Genomic DNA, 21,069 nt, shown 5'->3' on the forward strand with positions numbered 1-21,069 from the left:
TCCTATTGACTATTGTCTCACTGAGGAGCTGGAAGGTAGCTTTCCTTAAGTTCAGGGGCTTAACCTTACTCCTTGTGTGATCCATATCTCTCAGGACAGCAGATTCCACCAGTGTGTGATCACTGGTGGACAACGTGGGTTTGCATTGCAACGTGTACAAATATGTGAATATGTGTGGCATAATTACATTAGTCTCACATGTTTTGTGTTTGTTGTTTGAGTTTTTTTGAACAGGGAGTGTAGGTTTGTGTGTGGGCCTACGCACTTCACTGTTTTATTTTTCTCTGCAGAGAATTTGTGGGGAAAATACTGTGCAGTGTTCCAAAACTTGTGATTAGTGATTGACGCAATGATGAGAAGGGGGAAAGCCATAAAAATTGCTTGAGTGGAAAGTGATAAGTTGCATCATGTGAGCCAAAAGAACAGTAGCCAACCAGGCTGTTCCCCAGTCTCAAGGATTGAGTGTGTCAGCAACTCCTGTGTCTGTGGTGTTTAGGCTGTACAAGGTAATCTTGACTCTTTGGGGAAAAAAACCAACAAAAACAATTTTATCCTAAACAATCCAAGAGACCTGTGTCCAGCAAAGCAAGCTTTTGTGCTGTAAACTTCATTCATCCAGCATGAGTCATTTGGTTTCTGTCAGAGATCCATTTGAAGCTGGGCCCTGGCTAAGGGTAGAAGAGGTTCACAAAAAGTCTCCTCAGAGGTGGAGTGAGCTGCAGTGCTCCCTGCTTGCTTGGTCCTGCTCTGGAGTGTCATTCATTGCCCCTTCATTTGTGCTGCCCTGTAAACTGGATCACAGGCTGGATTTTTCCTGATGGAAACTTCTGCTCCTCCCTTGATTTTATGCAAAACCGTGACCCTACTGAGAGCCCTTCTCGGCTGAGTTAAGGGTGCAAAGAGATAACTGAGGTTGAGGAGGAAGGAGTGGAAATTTCTAAAGCTGGTTCTGCTGACAAAGTCAGCATGTTGAGGAAGTACACCCTAAAGCAAAAGGTTAAGGAATGTGGAAACACTAGAATATAAACATGAAAGGGTGTGGGGAATTGCTTCCAGGTTTAGGGTTATTTTATGTTGGAAAATAAAGTTTTGATACTTCTTTTTTTTTTTTTTCTACTTGTTGATTTTAAGATGCTTATCTGCTGAATTGCATTCTTCCAGTTTTGGTATGTATGCTATGGAATTTCATAGCAATCTGTCCAAGCCTGGCTAGCAAGAAGAAAGTAATACAGGCATGTATTTCAAATATAAACAAGAAGTAGGAAAACAAAAAAAAGTTTTGGGGAAAAAAACATGATGTACAGGCAAGAATATGAGCAAAACAAAGTGATGAAAGAATGGGACACTAGTAATCTGTGCTGGTAATACTTAACAAGAACAAGGGTCTCATTTGTGGTCTGCAGACCAGTTTCATAAAGAGTGATATCATGAAGTCAGGAAGAATGTCTGGTGGAGATCTACATCATTTTTCTGCTCTTAAATACAGGGAATTCCTGTTCATGTCAAGTGTATCAGCATCAGGAAAAGCTGTGCAGATCTGAGAAGGGTGGCTTGTTTTTTTTGGTTTTGTGGTTGGGTTTTTTGAGTGAGTGGGGGAGAGGTAGTGGATTTTTTAATTTTTATTTTTTCAAGCCAACGAAACAAAAACTAGAAGGGAGAAAATAGGTTATGTACAGAGAAACACTTTTATTATTAGTGTGCCAGATTGCCCAGAGTGATTGTGACATCTCCTTCATGAAACACATTAACAGCAGAAGAAATTAATAGGTTAGAATATTAATTCATCTGCTCTGTCTTCAAGGAGAAGCAAAGAACAGCGAAGACTCTCTGTCTGATGGTCTCCCTGAAAAAGCATCTTTGTGTTTATGAATGCATTATGAAAGATTACCTAAGGTGGAGTGAAAGTACATGGTTTTCAACTTGAAGAGGACCTATGAAAGGGAGGAAGAAGCTTTTCTTTAGATGTATCTGAAAAGATGTGAAATATCTTGAAAAACTTAATTGCATGAGAGTTCTGTTCTCATTTTTATTCAGGGAATCCTGTCTCTGAGCAGCTGAGAAGGAAACTAATATTTAGTCATACTGGCTTTTATATTTTGTGTGTGTATCAATGTATACTGAATGCAGATGCCTAATCCACAATAGAAAGAAAACCTTTCTTTTAGGAAGTCTTACTGGGATACACTTACCTGTGGTTTACAGTCAGTAGCAGTAGGAGTACCTGTACTTCTAAATTCTTTCTCCAGATCCTGGCAGAATTTCACCAAAATGCAAATAGTTGGGTTTTATTTTTATTTAAGCATCTTTCAGAAATAAGGACTTTTGCATTTGTCAGTAGCAATTAATAAATTCCTGAGACTGATGAAGAAATGTTTTTGAAGTGATTATGTATTAATTGGAATGCTCTCTCACATGATATGTTGGTACAAAGTTAATTTTCTTCATGTTATGATCCACAATGCAGGAACTGATGTGTGTCATTAATGTAATCTAGTGTTTTCCTTGATTCATTTTTGCTTCTAAATTGCATGTAGCTTAAAGGTTTTGATTCAAATGTTCTTTACTGGGTTGTGTTTAAGGATTGTTTTAAGAATTGGGGTTGATGTGGGAGATGGTTCCCTTCATTCCAAAGATGGGCTCTGAGGAAAATGTTGGCCGAGATAAATTGGCAATAAGGACATATGTGACTTTGGATTTCTGACTTTTAAAATGGAACAGTGAGTGTATCCTTGGTAATAACAACATGCCTCTTGTCCCCTTTCTAATATTTCTTCTGCATTTGCTGGCAAAGCCCCATTAGGCATGTTCAGTGAAATGTGGTGGCTGTGATTTGTGATGATTCCATCTGCCATGAGCACATTCCACTTGCTCACAGTCCTCAGAATGGGGTGCACCTTCCAGCTGCCAGGTGTGCCAGATAGTCCTGTGGCAATGAATCCTGCTGTAGTAGATGATTGATCAACTACAGTATTGTTTTTCCAGCAGAAAATAATACAAAATACCATACAAAAATACAAACAAAATAGAAGATAAATTTTGTTCCCATTTCAAGTGGAAGTGTCAAAATGCTGTGTGCCATTTCTGAATGCTTGAGTTTGAAAACCTCTGTATGAGGTGAAACAGGCATTTTGGTTCTATCTTCAGATTTTTGGGGCATGGCTTTTTGAGTTACAAGATGTGCAGAGTATGTGCTGCAGTTTGGAAAATACGTTCTTCTGTCTCTTTAACACTCTTTAGTGTTTAAATAGAACGATACTGCGTTGGCTCTTGGGTGGACATGAATAATGCAAGTACTCAGTGTTGCAAAATATTTTTGTTTTTCAGTTCTGAAAACAAAGGGAGTGAAGCCATAAATTTAAAGAGCAACCAAAAGGAAAGCACAACTCTGCCTGCACTTTTGAAGGTATGATTTTTATGGACTCATATTTATTTGAGGTAAAACCTGCCACCTCTGCTTTTGATTGCTTGTTAGAGTTCCGATGTTGGATGTATTCCTGCACTGTGATGTAGCACCTGACTTTCCATATTCCATATTTCCATCTTCTGGGTTAGGGTCCATTATGCCAGTGTTCTAATATACGTGCAGAAGACAGAAAAACTGCTTGTGCTTCAGAGTTTTAGAATAAAATTCACATATTTACTTACATGAAAGAGCTGGGAGTTGGGTGCTAATTCCATATGCAGTTCGCCAGCAAATAAGAAAGCTGGTGTTTTTTATCAAACTACGCTTTCAGGCATTCCTCTAAAGCACCATTTCTATATAATTTATGAATATCTAACCAGCAAGTCCTTGCTTGCCTGAAGGTCTGCTGGTTGCCAGCTAAAGCACTGTAAGATCTTTCTGCTGGAATTCGTATGTACGTCGGCTGTTCTTCGCTGGTTACCCGTGTTAGTCATGCTTGTCTTGTCCTGTAAGCATTGTACTGCAGAAAAAGGACATGCTCCACTGTGAGCAGGGCTTCCTCCTGTGTCACCTGACACAGCTCTAAAGTTGTGTTTAGGTTTAGTCAAATATCATGAATAATGATGTGCAGGACAGGTGCTCGTGAGAACAGCTGCCTTCGCTGCTGTCACGTCCTGCCCTGCACCCATGTTAGTGATCCATTCATTAAGCAGTTTTGCTTGATTTTTTTTGTTCCTTTTCTAAGTTGTTTTAGTTTAACCCAGATAATATGGTGGCTGCTTCTCCAGAAGGACCAGATTTATTTGGGGCTGCAGTAGGATTCTTAACACACTGGATCTAAGATTTCTATCCTGTGTTGCATTTATTGAGCACTGATGGTGCCGGGAGAAGAAAGTGGCCTACAGTCCCTGTGTTCCTGCATCCTCAGTGTCTAGGGACTCTTTGTTTGGCTTCACTAAAGGTGAAGAGACATTGCAGTTGCCTCTACAAAGACCCCAACAGGGTCATTAGCTCAAGAATGATTTCATGTTGGCTGTGGTTTGTCTTCATCAAGGCGAGAAACAATGTGGGGATGTTTGTTCAGAAGCCCCGTGGATTCAAGCCAGCTCTGTCAGTTCAGAGCTCCTGGAAGTGCCACTGTATTCCCATAAATCACAGATTATTCATTTCATGCCTTGAAGTGATAGGATTATGATAAACGAGAGGAGATTCTACTATAATAGAAGAAAAATTTTGGCATTTAAAAAAAAAATCCCATTTTTCTGTGCTAGATCAGTGAAAAATTCTAAAACAGATTTTCCTTTTGAGGAAAGTTTGGACTGAGGAAGGGGAAACATTTAGCATGCATGCACAGGACTTCTGCACCAGGAATTGCTTAAAAGGAAGTATGAACAGGACTAGGTCTTCAGGAACAAGCAGGATGCGTAGGAGGAGCAAAGCGGGCATAGCAGGTTTAAGTTACCTAAGAGTATTTTTTTCTTGCCAGAAACTAAATCTCTCTTTTTTTTTTTTATTTAAAAAGTCCCAAATTCAGAATTTTTCCTGCTGAATTGAAATTCCTTGCAGTAAAGTTTTGTACTCAGAGCTTCTGGTTTTGTAATATTGTACTAAAAGTTGGTGCCAATATTAGTGCTCTAAAGTTTTGTTCCAAGTATCTGATCTCTTCTCTTTGTCTTGCCATAACATTTTATTTAATTATATTGTCTTTGACCCATGTTTTAAAGTGTAAAATGTTACAGTGTACATTACATTCTCTTTGAAATAATACCTGGTGTTTGTATAAGCTTTAGGAAAAAGGTGTGGTTTTCATATTACTAGAATGTGCTGACTATTGAGCTGTACTAAGAGCTTCCTGTCTAACTTAGTTCCCTCTTTCTTGATCAAAAACCTTGTGATACACTTGAATAGCTTCATATGCATAGTAATGAGTACTTTTTGAACTATAATTTGTGTGCACTGAAATTACATCTAGATAGTAAAAACTTATTCGGAGAAGGTGGAGACAGTATTTATTTTCTATCCCTTCAACCCCCATTTTTTAAAGAAAATATTTTTCTGGTTTTTCCTCCCACTTCTCTCTCCAACACATACTTGCATTTTGGTAACACCACATGGTCTATTGCCTGACATTGGCCAAAATAAGCTGTCTTCTGCAAAGATCACAAGAATGCAGTTGGAGAGAACTGAGACTGTCTTATTTGTGGTCTTGGCAGTGCTGAGATGATCTTAGAGGTCGTTTCCAACCTAAATGACTCCGTGATTCTATGCAAGGTATAATCTACGGTATGAAAAGACATTCCAGTTTTTTTTTTATTGAATCATCAAGGTTACTATGGGCTAAAAGAAGAATAGTGGGAATTATGGGAAGTGTACTTTGTGAAGAATGTCTAAATCCACATGCCTACCTGGATGGGCTTTGGGCAGGTTTCCACACGTGCCCATGTTTTTGAACTGTGCTTCTGCCCAGTCCTTTCAGATGGATGGTGACTAAAAGTGAAACCATGTTGTGCCTGTATTAACTGTCACCAAGTTAATGAGCCATCATATTTCTGATGGACTTTGTATATATGCAGTGATTTTGTATATTCATTGGTCTCAGCTGGAGGCCAGGGGCAAAACAGTGGGGGAACTGTGAGTCTCTGATTTAGGAGCAAAGGCTGAACGTCTGAATTATAACTGACTGGGTGAGTGGAGCTGGGAAATGTGCTGAGCTATGGCAGGTAGCTCTTTGACTCTTCTGAGCACTTTAGACACCAGTTCTGTACTTTACCCCTGTTATTTTTTCCCTACAGTGAAATATTTACCTCATAGAGGGAGGAAAAGATATTTTAATACTTTTTGAAAATGCGAATTCTGATTTCTCTGTGCCAAGGGGACTTTAACAGTCATCACTCGATCACTTTTAAGAAAATATTACTGAAATATGTTTGCCAAGTCTGTTAATTCACTGCACCCCCTCCCACTATTTATTTACAGATTTTGTTTTGCTTCTGTTTCTTTGAATAAGAGAGGTAAATAAACAGTGTCCTTTCTGAGTAAACGCTCCATCTGAGCGATGTGATTGTTGGACAGATGGCTGTGTGGATGTAAACTGTTCTTGAACTTCATGTTTAGTATCTGCCTTACATAGCGTCCAGTACATATTAGTGTATCATTAACCTCACTTTTAGTGCTACAGGGACTTTGTTTTCAAAGGGAATATTGCAACAGTGCTTCCTGCAAAAGTGTGCTTTTGCTTTTCCATGCCCTTAAAGGAGAGATTTGCAGCTGGGATGTAAGTATTGCTTGGATTGTGTGGAGCAGTTGTTAAATAAATTAGCACAGATACTGTAGTGAGCCACGTGCTGGAGAATGTCAAGATGATACAGTTCTGAAGAAATCACCCAAAACTCTTCTTGGATGTGCTTGTTCCACAAGTCTGACCTGTTTCCTATTTGTACTAAATATAGAACATTCTCCCATAACTGATTAGGAAGGAATTTCTAAGCATCTCAGCACGGGAACCACTATGTGAGCTCTGTCAGGCAAACCCAAAAATTTGAAAAAAGGAAGTACAAATATGATGTACCAAATGTATCATTTAGTGTTTAAGTTGCATTAAATATGATGTACCAAATGTATCATTTTGGTATTTCAGTAGCATTAAATATTCTATAATTTGGCCCACAGGCTCAGGCTTGGGTGCTTGTCACCTGAATTAACCACAGACAGTCTCAACCTTAATAGAAAACTCAGGGGCAGAAAGTACAGCAAAGATTATCTAGTCTGCTCCTCTGGCCCAAGGTGAGATCTCTGTATCTCTGTCATACCTGATAGAAGTTTGTCTGACTTGTTCTCAAAGACCTCCAGGGATGGAGATCTCTTAAGATCTCTGCAACCTCACCAGACAACTGTTCTACCAATTTCATAAAGCTTATAATTAAGAAGTCTTTTTCTTAACATGCCATCTAGAGCTTCTGTGCTACAAATTAAATTGTCCCCTGCCAAGTACTGCTGTGTACTGTGAACATGGAGAAGAGATTATTCTGTAGCCCTGCTTTCTCACATGAATTTCAGTTCAAGGTAGCATAAATGGCTGTATTTAAACAGTAGACATGGTATTAAATTTTGATGGCAAGGACTGCAATTATGTGATAAGATGGAGCCAGGATCTTTTTGGAGTTGCAGCAAATAGGACAAGAGGCAACGGGTGCAAGTTGGAACATGGGAAATTCTGGTCACCTGTGAGACTTTTTCCTTTCTTGTTTTGTTTGCTTTTTGTTTTGTTTGTTTGTTTGTTTGTTTTGATATCAGAACAGGTTGCCCAAGTAAGTTGCAAAATCTGTATTGTTGGAACTACACAAAGCACAGCTGGGTGAAGCTCTGCTCTAACTGGAGCTGCTTTGAGCAGGAGCAGAGACTGCATGACCTCTCCAGCCACATTCCATTCAGCCTAATTTGTGCTGTAATTCTCTGCAACATAATTTTTCATCCAGTGTGTGCATTCACAGAAGTTTTTTTAAAAATCCCATTAACTTGCTGAATATAGGTGGCTGTTCTTACTGAATGTCCCTCTTTCTGACCATAATTTTATGTTTTGTTTTAACTTTAATCAAAATTAAACCTAGTGTCTTAGTTAATGATGTGGTTTTCTATATAGAATGGGGGTTTTTATACTGTCATGGTTTTATTTTACATGGACTTCATTTCATAGGTATGTTATCTCAGTAATGTCTGCTCAGCCTGTGTGTGAATTCCTGCTGAATACCTGTCTTAGACCTAGAAATTAGAAATCAGAGAGAGGGACTCTAAAGTCCTGGTGAATTCCATTGTCATACTGAAGATTTTTAGAAAGGATGATCCTGAAATGTTGCTTCCCTCTCTACTACTTTAGTTCTTCAGAGGAGGGATCTTGAGCAGGGAACTTTGTTTCAGGATGGGTGAAGAAAAAAAAAAACAGGGCTTTTAAACCTTGCTTTTTTTGGCTCAGAAGCCCAGCAAGGAGACAGATGAGAAGCAGAAGTGTGATGCCAGATGCTATAGCCTGCCAATAGAATATAAGTACAGGTGGAAATCCCACTCTGTCATCCCATTCCCAGTGTATTGTCTGCTTTTGCACACCTTCTGCATCAAAGAGGTGAATTTCACCTTTATTTGAAAATTTTTTATCACTTTGAGGAATTGTCAAGTAAAAGAGAATAAAAATTATTTCATGTCTGTGAAGATATTTTCACTAAAAGACAATGGATGTGTAGTACTGAAAGACTTTAGAGAAAAGAACAGTAATAAGACAGACAATTAAATTCTGTTCTCTCTGGCTCCATACTAGACCTTGTAGTAAGAAGCGGTGGCTGCATACTGAGAAGTGAGTACCAAATTTTAATCTTTAATCAGAGCTTTACAATAATTCCAGGAGAAAATTCAAAAGGGAGAATTTTTGAATTAACTCTGCAAATGGTGTGAAGAGAATTTTTTTAATTATTAGGTTGATTTTGTCATTCTAGAGACTTTCACCAAGTTTACAATTCCCTGTAAAGGTGACCTAGCAGAAACTTTATTTCAAATTGTACCTCCATGTTTATCTGTACTGTCTCCTTTGAAGTGTTCACCCTTGCACCTTGTCTGTTGTTCTTTTGTTATGAGAGGTGACTCTGGATACTTCCTCAGATTTTAGGACAACACTAGAGTTTCAGAAAATGTTTGTTTTATCTTTTCTTTCTTCATCTGACAAATTAAATATGCATTAATGACTCCTTGGTTTTTCAAGAATTTAAATGGATAAACAAATTTTTAAAGTCCCAGTGCTGAACTTCCAACAGAGGCAGTTGTCTTTCCAAATGTTAAATAGTCATTGACTTTAAATAGGTTTATTTTTAAAATGCAAACCTGATACAGTTTAACTAAAAGTCCCTTCCTGTTGTTTAACTTTTAGTCTTGATTATGAAGATGCCATGATTTCATTAGTTTTCTAGTTACTCTTGTCTTCCGGGGTTGTCATGACCTGATTTTTGGTTCATGTCAAAACAAGCAGAGGAAAAGGAGGATGTGGAATGAAAACAGAGCATTAAAAAGCCAAAATATTCAGAGATTAATTGGTTATTTGTAGAGATACTGAGCTCACCTTAAACTCCCCCCAAGCCTGTCTTTGTTAATCTGTGGTGTTTTTTGATTTTTCTGATTAGTTTAAAGTTAGTTAAGACTAATCAGTTTTTTACAATGGTGGCCCTCCCTTGTGTTATTTCCATCAACACTTTTAATTACTGGGTTAAGTAGGAAAACCTCACTTAGACTATGTGTTTTTAAATCCATTTGTCTCATGAACACCACCAACAGTGGACTTTTAGGGGGTTTCTGCTGGTCATGTATTTCACTGTCTGATAGTACTTTTTATTTTTCTTAGTGCTATGCTGGTTTCTTCAGACAAGCCTTGTTCATAATCTGTGTCTCACTATATCTAGTAATGAAACCTTCATTAGGTTTCCAGATGTATAGCCTACTGTTGGTTGAGAGTGATTTTCCTCACAGTATTTGAAAAAACAAAAGCTTATTTCACCCGTGGATTTAATGCACCTCAATGTGTCCCACTCGCTGCAAACAGGCGAGAGATTACCCCAGAGATGCTTTAGCCTCACTGAGAAAGGAAATCAGCTGGAATACATGCACATACTCACTGTGGGGATGAACTAGCCTGCCAGCTATTTCACTGTGGATTTTACTTAGCATTCAAAATATACTATATCACTGTTCAAATTGAATGAGATGCTCGTAATCGTTAAATGAAATGCAGCCGCCTTAGTTGTGCTGAAAGGTCAAATCTAAGGCTGGGAACACGATTAATTTTCCAGAACTAGAGGTAGCAATACCTAAATGTGCTCCTTTGTGCATCCAGCTCTTTAATTTGAAACTCTTAAATGATTTCTACAAAGCTAGCAAACAGAAATCCAGGAATAGTGCTGTAGCTGTTTCTCGGATGAGTGAATCGGGATATTGGGGTTTAACGGCTTGTTGAAAGTCCCTGGGGGGTGAATCAGTGACGATCCTAAAGTTCTAGTGGCAGGTCATCTCCTCTCACAGCTGCAGGTGGGATGAGGTGGTTGAAGTGCACGAGTGTATCCGTGCCACATGCAGATTGTTCTCCATCAGCAGCTCCCAGTGCAGCAGGACGGGCGGTCTGGGAGAGGTCTCCACGCGTCTGTCTGCAGTTTCTGCTTTGTAATGAGCATTCATTCATGGGCAGGGAGATCTGAAATGTCTGGCAGTCGTGGCTGGAAGCTAATTCTTTGTTCACGGAGATCTGTGTTTTAATGCTGTTAATGTTTTCATTTCGTTCACTTGTTAGGGCAATAAAAGAGATTTTATTCTTGGCAGACGGATGTAACCCTCGCTGAATGAGATCCTCTGGCAATCTAAACTTTAGCCACCCAACTGCTGAGAGACGGTGGCTGTTCCCAGCTGGTGTGAGGCAAACCAGGGGAGAAGGCGGCAATCCCTGCTCAGGGTGCTGTTGTGGCACTGTCTGTGCTCCGGGGGGTTGTTCACACTGGGAGCCAGCCCTGTGCCTGACTGTGTAGGTGCAGTTAGGCTACAGGCAGGAGCAGATTACAGCCTGGAGAACATAGCCAGTCTACCACTGAATAAATTAGCTGAGATAAGAATCATGCCTGAGCCATGACATCGTGGGCTTGTCTCCTGGGTCCCAGCTGCCAGGCTGCTCTGCCGCGGCTGCTCCGGTGAAGTGGGACCACACAGTGGGCACAGCTCCAGTTATCGCTGCAGCCTCCTCAGTCAGCTGATTCAAGTCATAATCCTGTCCCTCACTCTGCCAATCTTACCACACCAGCCTTGTTGCATGTGAGGGCACGAGCCCATAGGATCATTCAGGTTGAAGGGACCCCGGGATGTCACCTAGTCCAACCTCCCACTTAAAGCAGGTTCGACGATGAGGTCAGGCCAGGTTACCCAGGGCTTGTTCAGTGAAACTTGGAGTAACGAGTTGCTAAAGGAATAAAAGCTAATTAAAGCTTCATGAAGCATGTCACAGGCAGGAAAGCTCACAGAGAGTGGGAAAGGGGAGGAAAGGGGAGATCTGTTCACAGTTTGTTACAAAAGGAGCAGAAAGACAACACTACAGCTGGAAACCTTTTTTTTACTTGCATCAGCGAGGATCTCAAAGGGGATCTGGCAGGTAGGTTTCCATCCAGAAACTGTAGTTTGCTTGGTAAGCCTAAGAAACTAATCAGACTGCTGCGACACTGTAAGAGGATTTTTTATTTTTTTTTTTTTTAACTGGTGTCATGAAGTGTAGCTAATACAGAGTCACTGGTATTCCTTCAGTGTGGTGAATATCACACTGCTCAGGCCTAATCGTGACACAGAATCAACTGTGCTTTGTTGAGGTCAGCTAAAGGCCAGGACTGTTGAAAACTGGTGGGATATACCAGGGAAAGGATTACTTTATATGTATTCTATGCCCTTGCCTTTTTTTTTTTCCTGAGTGTTTGCTGGGGACTTCTGTCAGAGACAGGCTCAGAGAGGTGAAAGTTACTGTGATAGTGGCTCGTGGAATTACCATCTTACTGCTGTTCTCACCAGGCACTTGTGCCTGAAGGCTCCTGCTGTGTTAAAGGCTTACTGGCTCTACAGTAAGATCATGTGCTTTTGTCTCAGTAATTTTAATATGGCATCATCTTAAAATACAAACTTCAAAATCTGCAGCAGGAACAGTACTGCTTGTGTAATGCCTAAACAGTGGCTCAGACTCTGAATTGGGATTTTGTGTGCAAATGATAAAGCACCAATAGCTCTTGCTGTCTGTTATGGCAAAGTGGAGCAGGGGGGAAAATATATGGAGAGTAAGATTGATTATATTGAAGAGAGGAAAGCAGGATTTGCATAGTTTCTGTGTTAGAACTTAATATCCACATATATCTTCAAATAAGCACAATGTAAATGTTCTCTGGGGCTTTTTCCTATGCAAGACGCTATTTATGGTTAAAGGTATGGAAGGACCCTTTCATATTAAAACTTCCTGTTCTTTTGATTTACCGAAAGTTAAGTAAAGAAAGGAAGATTAAAGAGGAAGGAAAGTCTAAATAGATTTCTGTTTCTGGAAGCAGAGACTACAAAACAGCTTTTCAAGCAGGGCATAAATTATGCTTACAAATAAGCAGCACAGTCTTTACAAGTCTTGTGTCTCGGAGCTGCTCAGAGAAGAATTTCGCATGTACAGATTTAGTTATATTTGAAGTCTCAGTTCCTAATAGGAAAAAAACCCCAAGCCACTAGTTCCTGAATACAGATGGTTTTAAAAAAATGGGCAAAAGCCCAACCAGCAAAACAACAACAAACAGAAAAACCCCCATAATACAAAACTGTTGACAAGTTTTGAATGTAATAATTTTTTAATTAATACTGCATTTAGTTAACTTCATAGATATTGTAATACTTAATATAAATGTTTATAGCTTATAAGGGTTATATGTGCAGAGAAAAGAATACGATTTGTGTGCATTTTCTGCTCTGAGATAGTCTTTTAAATCAGACAAATACGTGTGACTGATACTAATCACAGAACAAGGGAGAAACACCCTCCCTCACTTAAAGTTGAATCAAAACCTGGTATTGAAGAATGCTGAGGTGTAAGTCAGAGAAAGAAGTAACTGTGACAGTAGACCTTAGAAGTTGACGTGGTGAATCATTCATTTATTATCAAATTTTGGAAATAATTTTTTTTTCTTGCTTTGTATTTCCTTACTCAAAGTACTCAGATCCTGTGAGATAAAATTAATTGTCAAGAGATTCACTCCGGGCTTGCATGTTACTTGATAGTTTGTCTAGTATTAAAAACAGCAGCCAGAAGTGTGGTGCATCTGTGAGCTGGACTGTTGTCACCTTCATTCAGAAGAGGGAATTTGTCACGGGGGGATGAAAAAAGGCCAGGGTTTGACTTAGCCCACTTTTGAAAGTTTCCTTAGAAGTTTGATGTGGTTGTTTAAGTGTCTTTTCTGTATGAAGAAAACAGAGGTTGTATGGATTTCTCAAGGACAGATTAGTGCCATTCAGTTTCTATCCTCACATAAACCATTTTCAGCACACACATTTATCTGATCACTTAATATTAAGCAATTGTACTTAAAAGGTGGAAAAGGATTGCTTGAAGTTTAAAGACCACTGCTTCCGTATCACTAAGTGTAACTTGAAAGTTTTTAAGAAATTGCTGTTCCCCAAGGATTAAACTGTGTTCATTAAAAGACCTTTTTCATCAATAACATGATCCTAGAAGGACAATTAACTAGTAAACCTACCTGCTTATTTTAGATTACTAGAAACAAATATATCTTCAAGTTGAAGTAGGATTAGTGACCTAATGAAAATAGTAGCTTTCTGCATAGATTGGATGAGTAGGTGTTACCCAATTTAAAACAATTACTCTTATCCAAATGCGTTGTTGACACAGCTAAAATTTGCATAGGACTTTTTGTTCTTGTCCTCCTTTCTCACTCCTGTTGAGCAGGATAGATTTCATCCAAGAAAAGCTGGAGTAACTTTATTCTGTTTTAATAAACCGGGTTGCATCAGGAATTGAAATTACAAGGATTGTACTGTAAGGGTAAACTAGGGAGCAATAGTATCTGGCAACCACTGTGAAGGGTGAGATGGGGGGTAGGTGCTTCCCAGAAAATTTTAGTCTGGGGAAGAAGCATTTGCAGATTGTGAAGCTGAAAATGTGCTTACATTAAAACGTGTTTGAGAAGCCTTACGGTGAAATTCCATCATCTTTTTGGGCAGATGGCCTTGGCAGAAGCAACGTGAGCTTGGACACAGCAGTCCTTGGGTCTCTGAGAGGAGCTGACACCAAGGAAATTCAAGGGCATAAAGTGGGGAGGAAAAGAGCTTGCCTTGCCTCTGGGCTCAGATGTTCAGCTGAGCTCAGTGAAGAAAGGAACATGTGGTTGGAGTGAGGTGAAGCCCTGCCTTGGTGCTGATTCATTTCAGTTTGAGGATGGAGCTGACAGGGAGTTCAGAAGGTCGTGGTGCAGGGCTGGGGGTGTGCAGGACCTTGGCTGTATGGAAAACTGGGCAGTTTGAGTGTGGTGGACAATGGGGCTGTGGGAGACAACAGATCCATTTGGAATTGGAGCTGTGCCTTTGAAGGAAGGCTGGCCAAAGGGGGCAGTTTAGGATTGCTAAGGATAGGATTGATCTCTGGGATGTGAGTTGAGATCGCTTTGTCCAAATTCCATTCTTGATTCTCCTGGTGTTTTTTGGAAGTGCAGAGTACCTCACATTGAGGGCTGTGATGTGTTTGTGTTCTGCTCTGGTGTTCTTGCCTGGGTTTGCAGGCTGAAAACTGCTCATCTCACAAGCACAAATAGGTTTGTTTGTGAAGCTGTGCTTTTTGAGGGCTTTAGTCTGAAGTGTGGAATATTGTTCCTTGCTTCTTCCCCGTGTTTCTTCTGCCAGTTGAAGCAATTGTTGCCATCTGTCCTTCTGGATTTATTTCCACAGCAGCTGCTTTGGGAATCTTTGAGCCTGTGTAGTCCTGTGGCTTTTTGTAGAATAGGGATCTTTTTACTACAGCAAGAGAAGAGAGCAAGCACTAGGCTTTAATCTTAAAATGAACCTTTAAACAACAGATCTCCTGAAAGGAATACAATGCATAAGTGCAAATTAAAATTAAGGAATTTGAGAACAAAAGGAAACATCTTCTTTATGTACTTTTTGTATTCATCATAGGCTTGTCAAAATGAAGAGAAGAACCATTCCACAGAAGAACTTCGCAAGTCTGAAATCCAGGAGGAACTGAAAAAGGCCAATAGCCTTCCTAGTTTGACTCCTGGAACCAAAACAGCAGATAAAGACAAGCAACCCCGAGAAGGTTTTTTTCATTTCCTTGGAAGCTTATTTAATATTGCAACAAAGTCTTCTCTGGTGGAATCTAAATCCTCTACCTTCCAAGATGAACCCAACAGATGTGGAAAGGATTTACGGAACACAAATACTTTTCCAAAGGACGGGCAGCCAAAGCATCCGAAAATTGAGGAGCCTCTCTGTTCTACAGCCAGGATAAAAGAAGATTCTGTAAATAAAGGGGATGCCACCTTAAACAATATTGGGAAAGATATTTCTCAGGATCTGCAAGGAGGCTGGAAACAAGCTGCAGATACACAAAAGTAAGTTTTATAATTTAATATTAAATATGTTTGTGTGTGTGCACACAGAACTACATTGTCTAAGTTCCATTGAGTGTATGACAAATGTCTTTCATTTCTAAGGATGGTTGGAGTGTCTCTGGCTTGACTTCATACAAAACTCTGGTAGCAACCATCCTAAGTAGACTTGGTGATTTTTGCTTTTGTGTTTTTTCCCCCTTGTTCTTTGGGATTTTCCTGTGATGTAAAGAGGGTTATGTAATTCACTCAATTAGCCCAAATATAGAGCATTCTTAACAGTCCTGTAATATTTCAAAATAAGCTTTAAAAAAAAAAACAATTGGTGCCAAGGACAGCATTGTGTTTGAGAGTAGAAATTTGCAAACATTGGCTGTGGTCTGCACTGTAAATTACAAAATCTCTTCTGTCATAAAAATACACATTTGTTTTCCAAAAACATTTTGTAGCTATTATGTTGAAAATTAGACTACATGTGGGGCAGCACAGCATAGGTTTGGAGTTAGTTATGACTGTACACCCATGGTGCCTGTCCAATTTTTGGTAGGTTATTCGTGGGCAGTGGATCTGTAAGTTACGTTTACTCAGATTTTCAATATGACCCAGAACATCTATTTAAAATTTAAGCCAAAAATAACGATTAGGGGTAACCAATAAGTCTGTCACAGTGCCCCTGCTTGTATTGCAGGATGGGAGGATGTACTGAGAAGAAACACCTTTTTTTTCTTTGAAGTTTTTAAGCTAATTTGAGTTGTGCTCAGTATATTTATTGGTGGCATGTGAACTGTTTGTTTCATCTTATAGGAGGTCAGATATACCTGAAATAGCTGCTTATTGAATTCCACTTCCATACTGGGGGTGTCTCCAGCACTCTGTCCTTACCTATTCAGCAGAATAATTTGAGGCATTTGTCATTCACCTTTATAATATAAATGTAATGGCTGATCAGGATACAAATAGGGGATATGCCACCTATTTAGGTGGAATTAAAACTGAATTTCCACCAGCACCGTACAGTGCTGTTTGTAATTGCTAACAACAGTGGTTGTGTTCTCCTGAGTGCTCTGGTTTGGTCTGTGACGTGGTTGGCTGGGTTTTATTACAGGCTCTTATCGTGGTCACACATCCTACTGTGCTTTTTCCAAACCACATGTTGCAGCTCAGCCACCACCACTGCTTTGATCAATACAGAAGCAAATTTCTCCTCCCCTCAGCTGTTATCTGCAGAGGCCCAGCAGCATTGTGTTATTTGGTCTAGTTCTTAAAAACCTGTAGGACAGGCCATGTTGCTGCATCGATCTCTTGCTGCTGTTTGCCCAGTTTGCAGCATCTTTGTTTGCTTCTCCTGAACTCTTCAGGGTAATGTAGATTAATAAATTTGACATCAATAAAAGTTTACAGAGTTTGGAAGGTGTGGGCATGAACTCTGTGCAATGACCTCTCTGCTCTGGGCAAACGTTTTTGGGTCATTTTTGTTTTCTTGAAGTCAAAGTTGTAGTTGGGCATTTTCAACTGACCACGTTCTGACATTGTCCTGTATTGTTAAATATATCTGCCTAATCCATCTAGATTCTTCTCAGTATAGTTCACCTGTCTCATGGCCAAGCAAGCATAGAAAAATGTATGCTGCTAGTTTGGAGGCAAGAGTAAGTTGGCCTATGTATAGAATGAAGTTTTTCTGTGGAAAATGACTTTTTTAAATAGGAAAAAAATTATATTTTTTTCATTGAAGCTGTTGCAAGTTACAGCAAACATGAAACCAGACTTTTTTCAAAAGTACAGTGTACATTCTGTCCTTTTTGGCTCAGGGTGCTAACAAGTTTGACAATCTCTGTGTAACTTCTGCTATGTTTTTCTCTGCCTGACCACACAACGTGAACTGTTTTTCTGAAGCAATTGGTGAAGAGAAATTGAAATGACAATGCAAAAGTATAGGTTTGCACTCATTACCTTTTTAAAATGTTTGAATCAAGGATACCTCTTTTTTTTCTTTTATGGAAGTGATTATGCTGGGTTTGCTCTCTTTTAGTTTATAAAAGTTAAAGGCATGTAGAGCAGTTTTTTCTTTTCAGTACTAGCTGGCTTCTTTACTAAATATTAACTGACTGGTATTCATTTAACAAAGTTAAACTGTAAAAGTGCTCCTGATTGCTGCTGGTTTGCCAGAGAGTCTTGTAGGAAGTACCAAGTAGTTGGAAGTGGGTACTGAAAGCACATGACTAATGATGAGGAGAAGGGGGAAAATGTAGCACAAAGGAACAGGAAAGTGTGGATACCATGAAGGGAAAGGATGGTGTGAACCTAATTGCTTGAAGATTGAGTCTTAAAAGACATATGAGACATGCTAGTGAGCCATATAAAGTCAGAGGCACTATTGATTCCATTGATTGTTATGTTAAACTGCAATTTTAGCATTTAATGTAGAGGCAAAGTGAAGCAGAGGGCTTTACAAATCCTTAAGACCACTGCATTATTAATCTTACAACAGTTTCCTTGGCCATGAGGAACATGTAAATGAATTTGTTAATTCTAAGCTGCTGTGAAATATTACATTAGAGATTATCTGTGGTTAGCAAGGAGGTTGCAATAAGTGAAAGAAGGATGTTGTTAGGTTGCATAATCCCCATTGGGTTGTTAAAAAAAAAATCCAAAACCAAACAACCTGTCAGATCTAAAATACCCACCAAATAGTCTCAGATGCCTCTATTCAGACAATCTCGTTAACCTCTTATCCTTAAAACAGTATTTTACAAAATACAGGGAAATCAGACTGCTCTGACCTGTCAACTGAGGTTAATTTTAGCCTCAGTGGGAGGCCTGGCACTTGGTAAAGATTCAAGTTTCCAGGCCTTGAGCCAAGGAAAGTGGAATTCATGAGCTCAGTCTGTGGAGTACGTGTTTGTGAGGGACAAAATGTGTAGGTCACGGTATTCCCCCATCACCCTGGCTGGTTGGCTCAGAGGTAATTTGTACCCTAAAGGCTTCTGCTCCTTTAATCTCCACAGTGGCAAGTGGTAAAGGAGCAGCACAGAGGACAAACCCATGATAAATTTGGCAAAGTCTCTAGACAACAATTGCTGTGGACAGTAACATCATAATTGCAGCGCTGAAGATGGGTGAGGAGAGTTGGGTTGGCTAAGTCTCCACTTACTGCATCCCTTAGTCTTCCATTTGTTGAAGATTTCCTTGCCTTGAAGAAGCAAAGAAGTGAAGTGAAGCAAGCAGTAGCCTTGCAGTGCTCTGTAAAAGGTTAACGATGGAGGGGTAAGGCCGGTAAAAGATAAAATACAGTTTTAAAGTAATGCTTATTTGGCTTTCAGTGGAAAGAAAAATGCAAGGGAAGGTATTTGCTACTAAGTGGAGAAAAATCTCTTACTTAGGTAAGATGGCAACTTCAGTGTAGAATAGTCCCTTGTGGCAGATTGGTAGGGGTAAAAGTGAAAAGTTCATGTTTAGTCTTGGCCTTTACACTCCTTAATGATGTTAAAACCATACCTTTGACTGATGAAATAAGCCCTAAATATAAAACTGTGGAACAGTGGGGATGCACTTCACTTAATCTCTTATTGCTGAAAGTTTACATGAGAGAGAACAAGATTTCATGAAGTAGGTGACAAATATAAAACACGTATTTGCCCCGTTATCTTTCTTTCCTATAATGTCAAATTCTTTCACTTACACATCACTAACAAGCAACTATTTGGCTTCAAAATTGAGACTGTTTCTCTAAGACTCCTGAGAATGTACTTAACTGCAGTACCTCCCTGTGAACCCCACAACTGCAAGGATTTTCTAAGGGTAGGTAGAAGAGGGGAGGGGGTGATTTCTAAAGCAAGTGCTCAAACCATCCTGTTTTTACCAGGAGCCAGGTACTAGTAATAGTTTAGTGAGATCATTGCAAGCAGTTTAATTCAGAAGGGAGGTAACCTTGAGGAGAAACAAATTTCAGTCTGTTGATAGCTTTCCTATGCTGTACATTACTGAGTTTTGTGAGAGGATTGGGGGGTTTTATTTATTTTGAAGTCTAGTAAACCTGCTGCTACACATCTAATTGATGTATATTAGTATTAGCAATTAGTATTTCCCACCTTGGTACTGTCAAAATATCCTGCCCTTTTATTTTCCTCTGCTAGGAACACATCTGATAAAATCATTGGTATTTACATAGTTCTGGTTAACAGGTCTGTTCCAGAGCTTGTCGTTCTCCTTTGTGTTACTGGTCAGATGCAGGCTCATGGTGATAAACACAGCCCTTAATTTGTCTGATGGATTGTGTATTGTGGTTTTGACTCCCTCAGTAGCAGCAGTGTTCATCTTTCCCTATAGATGCCTTTGGCAGAAAATCAAGAGCAAATGAGTGGAAATTAAATGACTTAATTCCAAGCAATAGTCTCATCAGGTCATTCCTGAGGAACAGTGGGGAAGCTGCTGCTCCTGCATTTGTTGAAGTCAAATCCATCTTGTGGTCAGAGCCCTGACCTTCTCTGGAATTGCCTACCCAGAACCTATTTTACATATGAGACCTGAACTTTTAAAACCATAAGTGTCCATCCATCTTTGGAAGAGTCTGCTGGGTGACAACAGTAAGAGGAAAAAAAGAACACTCTGTTGATTGCTTCGATTATAGTAATACCTGCAAAAAGGTCCCCATTGTGAAGACAAATATATGTGATTATCTAGAGACAGGAGAGACAGGTGCTTCCCCTTGTGGTAAGAGGTTGCCTTGGTGGTGCCTCTGGGGAACCCCAGGACAGCTGTGAGTCCTGGTGCCTACAAGCACTACTGTTTGTAGTAATTAACTAGGTCAGTTAATTTTGGTCTTAATTCCCTGATTCAGTGTGCTACACAGACACTGGAAGCAGCACAAGGAGGAGTGGGAGGCAGAGGTACACCCACCTTGGGGTGGGGAGATAGGGATGGAGGAGAGGGAGGCAGTAATTCATCTTTTGGTGGTTTTCTGGCTTCTGCCTTCAGAAACTGGCCATGGAAATACGGTGTTGTCGAGTTGCTCAGATGGACTGGGAGTCATTGCAGAGAGTGACCTGCTTCTGCTTGAGAGGGGTATAAACTCTGTGGGTAGCTCCACCCTTCTAGGACAGCCAAATACAGCCCAAAATGGATTTAGAAGGCTGTCCTGAGGAAAGGGTCAGGGTCATCCTGCCCCTAATTCCGTGGAGGAAAGCCTCCATCAGTGATTGCAGGGGTTTACCCCAACGCCCATAGAAGGATTTAGTGTTAGGTCTCTAAAACAGAGGGTTTCATTATTCAAAAATCTTTTCTTTCAGGCACATCTCTATGCACACCTTGATGTGAACAAACTACCTTTAACAGTACTCACAGACTCTCAGATTTTGGTGAGAGCCCAAGCCTGTGTGAATCAACAGAGACCTTGTCAAGACAGGTGCTGTGCTGAGACTTAGTGCCCCATTCCAGCAGTGGGGTGGTGAATTCCAGGGCTGTGCTGTAGGAGAAATGCAGGCCCAGAAGCATTTCTCTGCCTACCAGAGAGGGTTACCT

The 21,069-nt window shown here is 39.9% G+C and overlaps 1 protein-coding gene across 3 annotated transcripts in view; it reads left to right on the plus strand.

Annotated features, from left to right (window-relative positions):
• Positions 1-21,069, plus strand: part of CRYBG3 (crystallin beta-gamma domain containing 3) — an 85,533-nt gene that overhangs the window by 13,040 nt on the left and 51,424 nt on the right. For all 3 annotated transcript variants that reach the window (XR_003536662.1, XR_003536664.1, XM_027698376.1), the window contains exons 2-3: positions 3,325-3,403; positions 15,119-15,555. Coding sequence is in view for 1 of the 3 variants with exons in the window: in XM_027698376.1 (XP_027554177.1) it covers positions 3,325-3,403; positions 15,119-15,555 (516 nt within the window). In the remaining 2 variants the exon portion in view is untranslated. The remainder of the gene's footprint in view (positions 1-3,324; positions 3,404-15,118; positions 15,556-21,069) is intronic.

This window comes from Neopelma chrysocephalum, unplaced genomic scaffold (assembly GCF_003984885.1).
Source record: "Neopelma chrysocephalum unplaced genomic scaffold, ASM398488v2 Primary Assembly neopelma1_126, whole genome shotgun sequence".
NCBI lineage: Eukaryota > Metazoa > Chordata > Aves > Passeriformes > Pipridae > Neopelma > Neopelma chrysocephalum.